Raw genomic sequence first — 11,316 nt, 5'->3', positions numbered from 1 at the left:
TTTTTTTTTTTTTTTTTTTTTTGTGGTTTTGTTTTTTTTTTTTTTGATACCGGGAATTGAACTCAGGACTTTGTGCTTGCGAGGCAGGAAGCCGCATCATGGAGGTAAATCCTGGCCCTTTAGCCTATAAGTTTAAGATTAGCTTAGGTGCATAGTAAAGCTCCATCTAAGTAAATATATACATAAATGTGTATTTACATATATTTGGAAATATGCAGAATAAGTTGATGTACTAAGAATTACCACATATGATAGGTATATCAGATGGAACTTTCTAGAGTTTAACATTGTTGAATAGTGAGATCATGGGAATTTTTAAGTGATTTTTATTTTTTTTTCATAATGAAGATTGAACCCAGGTTTTATGGATGCTAGTCAAGTTCTCTTATCATTGAGATACATCCCTCACCCTGCCTTTTAAGAAAGTTTGATTTTTTTTGAACCCATGTCCTTGTGCTTGCAAGGCAGGCACAGTGCACTGAGCTTAATCCCTGGGTAAAAAGTTTAGAAACAGGGCCAGGGATTTAGCTCAGTGGTTCCACTGCCTGCCTTGCAAGCGTAAGGACCTGAGTTCAATCTCTGGTACCACAAAAAAACCCCCAAAAAGTTTAGAAACAAAGGTTTGTTAAGTGGCCTCAAGCTTTCTGAGGATCTGGGATTACAGAGGTACAACACCATTCCCAATTAGTTAGTTTTTTAAATTAAAACTTGTGGAAGGTTTAATTTGATCATGTACTACTTACTATACTACTGCCTTTTTTTTTTTTTTTTTTTTTTTGGTATGGGGAGCCACCTCAGGACCTTGTGCTTACAAGGCAGGTGGTGGCACCACTCAGCTAAATCCCCAGCCGGACTTACTATTACCTTTATTACAAACTTGATCCAATCACTCACAGTAAAACATTATATTCAGGGGTTGGGGATTCAGCTCAGTGGTTCTGCTGCCTGCTTTGCAAGTGCAAGGTTCTAAGTTCAATCTCTGGTACACCCCCAAAATTATCTTCAACTCCAGACCCCATATTCTTTTTTTTTTGGTACTGGGGATTGAACTCAGGTCCTTGCACTTGGGAGGCAGGTGGCAGAACCACTGAGCTAAATCCTTGGCCCTAGACCCCATATTCTTAAGACAAGGTTTTAAGGAGGAGGGAAATAAAAAACAGACTTCATGTGTCACAGCATGAAAATTGAAATAGTCATCAGTAGAGCTGAGATTTTGCTTATGTCCCATGCTTTTGTTTTTTTATACTGGGGATTGAACTCAGGACCTTGTACTTGTGAGGAAAGCATGGTACCACTGAGCAAAATTCCCAGCCCTGTCTCATGCTAACTATATACTCTTTAGTCTCAGAATCAGCCTTAATGGTGATCAGCATCCCCCATCACTTTAATCTGTATTTGATGTCATTTCTTTTTTGTTTTTATTTTAGTTTTAGAGTCTGGGCCTGAGCACGTAATCTGGACTAGCCTCAAAGTTTTGTTCGTCCTGCCTCAGCCTCAGGAGTGCCAGCATCACAGGCATGCACACTGCACCTGGTCCACATGCTGTTCCTTCTTATATGTATCAAAACTCATACTGAACAGTGAATTCTGGGTTACAAAAGAGGATTTATCTTTTGTACTTGTCCGTAAGTCTTAGTCCAACTAATTTAGTATTCATATTTTCTGATTTAAATGTGTGCTAGTTCTGAAGATGAAGTGGATGTGCTTTTACATGGAACCCCTGACCAGAAAAGAAAGCTCATCAGAGAGTGTCTTACTGGAGAAAGTGAGTCCTCCAGTGAAGATGAATTTGAAAAAGAAATGGAAGCTGAGTTAAATTCCACCATAAAAACAATGGAGGACAAGCTCTCTTCTCTTGGAACAGGTATCCCCCACCCCTTTGGTTCAGTTTTTTTTTTTGGGGGGGGTAGCAGGGATCGAATTTGGGACCTTGCACTTGTGAGGTAGGCAGTGGCACCGTGGAGCTAAACCCCTGGCCCTGGTTCAGTTGTCATATATATATTGTAAGCTTCACGAGGGCAGGATTATTATATTTGCTTTTTGGTATCTCTCATATTCCTAAATACTTGTTGAGTGAAGAAATAAATGTGTTTAGCAGCTGAGTTAGAGTTTTTTTTTTTGATGGCTGGGGAAGTATGTATTGTTGGAGGGAGACTAGTTAGTATTGTTTACTTACATAATTTCCTTTTGTAGTGTTTACTTCAGGATTAAAAAAGATACAAACTTATAAAAGTATTTTCAGTGTTAGGTGGCACTGAAATCAGATTTAATGTGTCACAGTTCCTGTCTCATTTTAGTAAGTAATGAAACACATTCCATTTTGATACTTGTCTATGTAAAATGCACCTGACTCAGAAGTAGTTTGTGAAAGTCAGACTCATCTCACTGGTTCTGATATGCTGTGTATTAGAGCTGAAAAATGTAGTGATCATTCTAAAACAGGTGGTAGTTCAGAGGGAGAAGTAGGGACACAGTAATATAATGACATTAGTATAGGCGAGGGCGTAGCACTGAGTACAATACTGCAGAGGCAGGAAGAGGATGGCCTGACTCATTCACCTTGTCTTCCTGTAGAGGTCTTAGCCTCTTTCTACTAAGGTCCTTTAAAACAAGGTATTGGAGGGACATGATGGTGCATGCCTGTAATCCCAGCACTCAGGAGGATCATCTTGAGGTCAAGGCCAGCCTGAGCTACTTAGTGAGACCCTGCCTCAAAAAACAACAAAAGCTAAAGCAGACAAACAAAAAAAGCAAGGTGTTTATTCCAGTTTTTTACAGTATACTGTGTGGCTGGAAAGTAGATACATATTATGCTGGCAACTAAAAACATGGCTTTTTTACTTAATAGATTTATGAGAAGAGAGAAAGAATAATTTTCTCCTAATTAGGAACACTTAATAGGGGGCCAAGGATTTAGCTCAGTGGCAGCGTTGGCAGCGTGCCTGCCTTGCAAGCACAAGGTCCTGAGTTTGATCCTCAGTATTGGGGGGAAAAAAAGGAACACTTAAGGAAGGGCATTTCTTTTTTGGTATTGGGGGTTGAACTCAGAACTTTGTGCTTAGGAGGTGGGCCAGTGCCACTGAGGTAAGGAAGGGCATTTCTTTAGTTGCATAGGGCATGAAAGTTGGGTGAATCACTGATCTGAAAATATTTCACCATCCAAATGGCATGGTGAATGAGTTGGTATTACTCTGAAGTGATGGAAGAGTGTATAGAATGTTGTTTTCCCCCTGCTAATTATGTGTGCTTTAGTCTGTAAACTTTACTTCTGGTTTGAACAGGGTCTTCCTCAGGAAATGAAAAAATTGGAATAGCTCCAGCAAAGTACTATGATGATGTGTATTTTGACTCTGATTCTGAGGATGAAGACAAAGCAGGTAAGTAATGTGTTTAGCAGATTAGAGACAGGCTCTCACTGTGTAGTTCAGGCTGGCCTTGAACTCAATATTTAGCCCATGCTGGCTTTGAACTCAAGTCAATCCTCCTGCCTCATCCTCCAAGTGCTGGGACTACAGGTATGTACCACCATGCCCGGCTTAGCAATCATCCATATATATATAAATATGAAAAAAATTTTGGGGGGGGTACCAGGAATCAGACTTAGGGCCTCAAGCTTGCCAGCAGGTGCTGCACCACTAAGCTACATCCCAGGCCCTTTGCAATTATATTTTATGAAAAAGTTCTGCCTGACAATTATTAGATGTTAGGCTTTTCTCTTGAGTTTTCTCTTTTAGGCTGTTGATGTGAAAACAAACGCAGTATTGATTAATAAGAAAAGACTAGAGGCTTCCCTCCCTTTTCTCTCCCTGTGCTGGGGTTGAACCCAGGCCCTTTTGCCAGGCAAGCTCTCTAACACCTCAACCGTGCAGTGCTCATTTCACACGTGACACAAAATTTGATTTGGACTGGCCACATCGCAGGGGCGCAGTACCACATCAGCCAGTGGCCACCGCATTGGAGAGTGCTCATGTTCAGTCTGACAGGAGATTATAAGGAGCAGAATCACAAATGATGTGTGAAAGATTTGTATGTTACATTTATTTAAATCAGAGTCTCAGTAAATTTCCTGTGCTGGGCTTGAACCTTGTGATCCTTCTGCCTCATCCTTCTGAGTAGTGGGATTATAGGCATATACCCCAACACCTGGCTTTTCATTCATTTTTAAGCTATTTTTGTTCTGATTTCAGTAGTGTTTTAAAATGGGAACTTTTAGAGAAGTTATACATCAAAAATTGTTTTTCCTTTAGTAACCTTTTTGAGACTGAATTCTCATGATGTGAGCTCAGTTCTTGAGACTGTAGTTTTTGTGAAGAAGCAGCTTTTATCAGCTTTGTCTTTTTTTGTGGTACTGAGAATTGAACTTAAGGCTTTTACACTAAGCTACATCCTTCAAACTCCCCCCTCCCCTTTTTTTCTGGTACTGGGAACAAATGGGACCTTGTGCTTGGGAGGCAGGCAGCTGCGGCACCACTGAGCTAACCCTCACCCTTTTGAGATGATCTCACTGCCCAGACTTGGCTTCAGACTCACAACAGTCCTCCTGCCTCAGCCTCCCAAGTGCTAGGGTTGCAGGTGTGCATCACCATGCCCAGCCCTGGCTTCATTTTTTTTTTTTAATACTGGGGATCAAACTCAGGTCCTTGCACTTGTGAAGCAGGTGGCAGAACCACTGAGCTAAATTCCTGGCCCCTTTGGCTTTTTCTTTTTTTTGGTACTGGGGATTGAACTTGGGTCCTTGTGCTTGCGAGGCAGGCGGCAGAACCACTGGGCTAAATCCCCAGCCCCCTTGGCTTCACTTTTAAAAGAATGTCTCTACATTTTTTTTGGCATAATATAAATAAAATATATATATCTTGGGAAATGGGATTCTTCCTTTTATTTTTTGGGTTTTTTTGTTTGTTTGTTTTTGTTTTTTTGAGGCAGGGTCTCACGATGTAGTTGAGATTGACCTGGAACTCACTGTGTAGCCCATGCTGGTCTTGAACTCACAGTGATCCTCCTGCCTCAGCCTCCCAAGTGCTGGGATTACAGGCATGCGCCACCATGCTCGGCGATTCTTCCTTTTATATTAAAGAACTGTGAACTTTAGACAGTTCTGAGACATAGCCTCACCCTTTTAAAAATTAGCACAGGTAACCAAGAAGAAAAAGAAGAGACGGCACAGGATTCCAACAAATGATGAATTGCTATATGATCCTGAAAAAGATAACAGAGACCAGGCCTGGGTTGATGCACAAAGAAGAGGGTAAGAATTTGAATTTAATATTTAGAATCTTTAGAGCAAAATGGTCGAAAAATGGTTTGCCGTACATTTGCAGTTTATTGTATTTATATTTGCATCCATCAAGAAATAAGGTTGAAGAAAAAAAACCTGCTGAATAGTTTGTTTTGAAAGTAACCAGGAAATTTGTCAGATTTTTTTTTTGGAGGGAGTTGAACCCAGGGATCACTGAGCTGTCCCATCCCTTTTTTGGCTTTTTGAGAGGAAGAGTGGAGGGAAGAGTGCTGTGTTCATTACATCCTGTCAAGGGTATGTGCTCGCCACAGGATTTTGACTGTTGCTCCTGACCTTGATCATGGGCTAAGGTAGGACTGTCCGGTTTCTCCTCCCCTAACCCTTTCATACTCTGCTGTGCAAGAGGAAGTCATTGTGTGCAGTCAGACTTAGGAGTAGATTTTTTTTCCTACCGTGCTGTGGCTTCATTTTTTTTTTCCCTCACCAGGGTGTGAAGTCAGGGCCTTGTGCTTGCAAGGCAGGCACAGCACCACTGAGCTAAATCCCCAGCCCCAGAGTAGGAGTAGACAGTTATGCTCCACCACTGTGAGGGGAGTGTCTTTCTAAGTTATTGGGAGTTCTGTGGTGTGGGAAATTAGTCTGTTCACCCCTTTTCATTTATTATATTATCATTGGCTCGTGGATATTTACTTGCTTTGAATTATAATCTGTACTACTTTTTTTTGTTGCTTGAAGTATTTCAGCTTCAGCCATTGAAAACTCAATTGGCTCCTTTCTGTTATGACAAAACCCTCATTGTTTTGAGTGCTTCCTTAACTTTCTGGCACTAGAAGATATTCCAGGTTCATTGTGTATGCCATATTCCTACAGTCAGCCATTTTCCTGAGTTCTTTCATTGGAGAATAGCATTAGAAACTAAGATTTGGCTCAAAGGAGTTTTTCTCACTTTGTTTTTCCTGTTCTAGTTATCATGGTTTTGGACTACAGAGGCTACGTCAACAACAGCAGCCGGTTCCAAATAGTGATGCTGTCTTGAATTGCCCTGCCTGTATGACCACGCTGTGCCTTGATTGTCAAAGGTAACAGACAAAGGGTACATGCACACACATGCATGCACAGAACGAAAACAAAAAACTTTGTGGTCTTTTTTTTTAACTGTATTAGCACATGTTTGTTATACTCGATCACATTCATTATAGGGAATTTGTACTTGTACATAATATATCTTAGTTCTTTTTTTTCAGTTTCCCTCCTTTTCCTTCAACTCTTTTCCCCCTACACATTTACAAAGCTTTGTTTTCATTTTTTTCCTTTCCTTTCTCTTTTCCCCTTTTCCCTTTGTTCCCTTCCCCCTACTGCATCCCTTTTTCCCCTTCCCATTTGAACATGTTCTTCCTATTTCTGGGTATCTGTCCTCCTTTATGTTCCTTATTTACTCTTTGTGTTTATCATAACAGACAAATAATGTTTAAGTTTGTGTGACTTAAGATTATGGTCTTGATGTGCATCCATTTTCCTACAAATGATTCAGTTTATCCTTCTTTATGACAGAGCAGTACTCCGTTGTATATAAATGCTATATTTTTTTGTTTGGTATCAGGGATTGAACTAAGGCCCTTGTGTCTGTGAGACAGGTGGCAGCACCACTGAGCTAAATTCCCAGCCCATATTTTTTAAGGGGCTTTCTTTTTCTTCTTCGGTACCAGGAATTAAACTTGTGGCCTCGCACTTGTCAGGCAGCTGCTGCAGTACTGAGCTACATCCCTAGCCCAGCCACATTTTCTTATCATTTATGGGTATGTGGGCTATTTCCAATTATTAGCTATTATAAATTGTGCTTCTATAAACATGGGTGTGCATATTATCATTGTAGTATGATGCTTTTAACTCTTAGGAGGATACCTAGAAGGGGAATAGCTGGGTCAAATGGAACCTCTAGTTTTAGTTTTCTAAGGAATCTCCATACTGGTTTCCGTAGTGGTTATAACCAATCTCAAATTTGTTTTCCATGCTTGAAAGTTTTCTGATATTACTTCTTGGTTTTTTTTTTGAGACACATTCTCACTAGGTAGTTCAGGCTAGCCTCAAACTTGAAACCATCCTCCTGCCTTAGCCTACTGGCTTCTGCTGTTACTTCTGTGAACAGGTTTTTTATGGCCTTTGTGTTATCTTCTGATTCTTCATTGATTTTAGTTAACCTTACATTAGTCACCTTTGCATCATCTAGCAGCTGTTAGATTGATTTTTTTTTCATGGTCCCTAGCTATTTTTTTTTTTCTCCCTTCGGTTCCAGGAATCAAACTCAGGACCTTGTGCTTTTGAGGCAGGCATGGCTCCATTGAGCTAAGTCCCCAGGCCCCCTAGCTATTTATAAGAGGTTGCCATCCACAACCCTGTCTCCGAGATCTGATTAGTTGACTCTGTTGCATATACTTGCAGTAGAATTTTGAATCCCCTGGATTTCTATTTGAGTTTGTTTTATGGAATCCAGTTCTTTTCTATGTTAGACATTCATGGATTCCTCCTTTTCATTGCTAAGTTGTTATTTTCCCGTGTCTGGAGTCTGATTAGAGGAGAGGTTGCTTTGTTGCTACTGATCCCTTCCCCATCTTTGTGGGCTGGGGATTTAGTTCATTGGTGTCATGCCTGCCTGGCAAGCTCAAGGTCCTAAGTTTGATCCCCGGTACTGGGGGAAGAAAAAAAAACAACCTGTGGTCTTTTGTTTAAATCATGGACAGAATTTTGAGGTCCTCAGGAATTCTGAGGTAGTCATCCTTGGTGCTACATAAGTAATCATTACACAAATAATTTTGAATATACATAGTTCTGTTCAAAGCTCTGTGTGCATGTGTGTTGTTCATAGTGAGACTTGAAACCAGGACCTTTACACTGAGCTATATCCCCTATTCTTTTGTTTTGTTTTGTTTTTTTGAGACAGGGTCTCACTATGTAGTTGAGACTGATGGAACTCACTCATCCTTGGTGCTACATAAGTAATCATTACACAAATAATTTTGAATATACATAGTTCTGTTCAAAGCTCTGTGTGCATGTGTGTTGTTCATAGTGAGACTTGAAACCAGGACCTTTACACTGAGCTATATCCCCTATTCTTTTGTTTTGTTTTGTTTTTTTGAGACAGGGTCTCACTATGTAGTTGAGACTGACTTGGAACTCACTAGGCAGCCCAGGCTGGTCTCGAACTCACAGCGATCCTCCTGCCTCAGCCTCCCGAGTGCTGTATATCCCTATTCTTTATTTTGAAACAGGTTCTAGTATGGTGAAATAAAGTGCAGTTTTTTTCTATGGAAACTTTTGTTTTTTGCCATGCTAGTTGTCAGGTAGATTTAAGATCCAGAGATGGTTGATTGAGGCGGAAAGATATATTAATGCGACAGTATGTCAGGATCTTTTTATAAGCCCCTGAGAGGCAGGCAGCAACTTTTAAGCCTGAAGTAAGGAGTAGAGATTTGGGGGTGTGGGTGAGAAAGTTCGAGGAAGCTGTTTTTTTGAGGAATGGAAACTTAGATTGAATGTTAGGCCACTAGTGGGAGCTTTAATTTAGTTTTCAGCCTTTTGTTATAGAGAGAAAAGGGAGGAAAAAATAAAAGAGACAAAAGAGGTTTTGGACTGTTGTTTGGATGAAACACATAGTGATGTGGAATAGGAATAATAAGTAATAGAAATGGCAAGAATTATTAGGATCAGCAATACCCAGAGGAGCCATGGTTGGCTTTGAAGCCGCTTATCCTATGCTCTTGAGGACATTGGAATAGGTGCAAAGACAGTGAATAAATCCCAGATCACACAGGAAATAACACAAAGAATCAACAACTGGGATCTCATCCTATTAAAAAAACTTATACACAGCAAAAGAATTCACCAACAGAGTGAAGGAGACAACCCACAAAATGGGAAAAAATTGTAGCCAGTTGTTCCTCAAAGGACTAATATCTAAAACATACAAAGAATTGAAAAAGCACAGGACCCCCCCCAATTTAAAGACCCAACCCAAAAATGAGCATTTGAAATGAGTTATACTTCTCAGATGAAATACAAATGGCAAATAAATATATGAAAAAATGTTCAGTAGTACTGGTTGTTTGAGAGATGTAAATTAAAACAATACTGAGATTCTGTCTCACTCCAGAAAAAAGTGGCTAATCTCAAGGAAGGACCAGGGATTTAGCTTGGTGTCACTGCACCTGTCTCGAAAGTACAAGGTCCAGAGTTTGACTCTTGGTACCAAAAAAAAGATACTGGATTTAGGCCTGGGGATTTAGCTCACTGGTGCCGCTGCCTGCCTCACAAGGGCAAAGTCCTGATTTCAGTCCCTGGTAGCAAAAAAAGAAGAAGCAGAAGGAGGGGGATGGGGAGATCAGCCAATAACAAATGCTGGTGGGGCTATGGGGGAGAAATGAACCCTTCTTCATTGTTGGTGAGAGTGCAGACTGGTTACAAACACTGTGGAAATCAGTGTGGAGATTCTTCAAAAACTAGGATTACAGGTCCCAGCTATTCCCCTTCTGGGCGTCTTCCCAAAAGAATTAAAAGCATCAGACCATAAGAATATATGTGTACCTATGTTTCTAGTGACACAGTTTGTAATAGCTAAATCTTGGAAACAGCCCAATTACCTGTCAACCAATCAATGGATTTTGGTACCAGGGATCGAACTTCAGATCTTGCACTTGTAGAGCAGGTGTCAGAACCACTGAGCTAAATCCCCTGCCCAAAGATGTGTTTTTTATTGTTTATTTTTAAAAATTTTATTTATTTATTTATTCATTTATTTTTGGTTTTTTGAGACAGGGTCTCACTATGTAGTTGAGACCGACCTGGAACTCACTGCGTAGCCCAGGCTGATCTCAAACTCACAGCGATCTCCTGTCTCAGCCTCCCGAGTGCTGGGATTACAAGTGTGCACCACCACACCCGGTGTTTTCTTTATATATTGTGGAATACACTGTGACATTTCATTCATATATACAATGTGTAATGATCCCATGAGGGTAACTGCCATATCTGTCACGTCCGGCATAGACCATTCCTTTGTACTATTTTTCAGTAAAAAAGTTTCTTCCTATTCTTAAAACAACTCTTTGAGATTATCTTAAATTTGCTGTTTTGTTCATGTCTTTACTTTGATTTGTGTTGCAGTAAATTTTTGGTGTTCTCAAGTTCATTTGAAAAGATAACTTAAAATAGGCCATAAATCCAAATTCTGTTTCATTTTCCTCCTAGGCATGAATCCTACAAAACTCAGTACAGAGCAATGTTTGTGATGAACTGTTCTGTCAACAGAGAGGAAGTTCTAAGATACAAAAACCCAGACAACAGGAAGAAAAGGTGGGGCTACAAGAAGCTGCGACCTAACCAGGAAGATCCTGCCCAGCAGGAAGAAGCCGAAGAAACCTACCACCCCGTCATGTGCACAGAGTGTTCCACTGAAGTGGCTGTCTATGACAAGGATGAAGTCTTTCACTTTTTCAATGTTTTAGCAAGTCATTCTTAAATCGTGCAGTTGGCATTTCATTGTACAATACTGTGTAAAGGAAACTGTATGGACCAGTTATTTTCTTTCCTCCAATTCATATCATTAAATAACATTGAGTTATTACTTAAGGAAGCAGTATTTTATCTTTATGAAAAAGAATGGTTATCAGTCTTCATCTCTCCTCCCTTTTTTGTTTAGTTTTCTGATGAATACTGATGAGACTGATTATTCATTTCCTTCTTGGACATTTGGAAATAATGGAGCTTTTTTATTTATTAAAGCTCTTTGGAATTAAGATGTTCTAGAATCATATGTTGTCTTTGTTTCTTAGTGTCTTAGTTGATTTTTTTATCGCTATAGCTAAATACCTGATTGAGATGTATTTTATTTTTATTCATAACTTTTACTATATCTGTGTATGTTAGGGTCTGAAGATCTCTTGGATCAAGCCTAGCCCCAAACACTTTAAAAGCATAGTTTGGTATCTTCATTGCTTTGCACATCTAAAATTTCCCATATAAACAAAGTGAAAACAAAACACAAAATATCTAAGGCTGGGTGCTTTATGATGAAAAGAAGTTTA

At 39.9% G+C, this 11,316-nt stretch overlaps 1 protein-coding gene and 1 pseudogene across 2 annotated transcripts in view; one reads left to right on the top strand and one right to left on the bottom strand.

Annotated features, from left to right (window-relative positions):
• The window catches only part of Eapp (E2F associated phosphoprotein), a 13,565-nt gene extending 2,625 nt beyond the window's left edge, over nucleotides 1-10,940 (top strand). The window contains exons 2-6 of one of the 2 annotated variants that reach the window (XM_010633596.2): nucleotides 1,683-1,864; nucleotides 3,282-3,377; nucleotides 5,128-5,245; nucleotides 6,202-6,315; nucleotides 10,481-10,940. In XM_010633596.2, the coding sequence (XP_010631898.1) occupies nucleotides 1,683-1,864; nucleotides 3,282-3,377; nucleotides 5,128-5,245; nucleotides 6,202-6,315; nucleotides 10,481-10,751 (781 nt within the window). In that variant the 3' untranslated portion in view covers nucleotides 10,752-10,940. Of the gene's footprint in view, nucleotides 1-1,682; nucleotides 1,865-3,281; nucleotides 3,378-5,127; nucleotides 5,246-6,201; nucleotides 6,316-10,480 lie in introns of those variants that run through there. The other variant, XM_019208878.1, reaches the window with a different exon arrangement.
• Nucleotides 1,542-1,640, bottom strand: LOC117286638 (annotated as a pseudogene).
• Nucleotides 10,941-11,316: the final 376 nt, after the last annotated feature.

The sequence above is a fragment of the Fukomys damarensis genome, unplaced genomic scaffold (genome assembly GCF_012274545.1).
Source record: "Fukomys damarensis isolate Sample0158 unplaced genomic scaffold, DMR_v1.0_HiC HiC_scaffold_17, whole genome shotgun sequence".
Classification (NCBI taxonomy): domain Eukaryota; kingdom Metazoa; phylum Chordata; class Mammalia; order Rodentia; family Bathyergidae; genus Fukomys; species Fukomys damarensis.
This window is presented reverse-complemented; position numbering and strand designations above follow the sequence as displayed.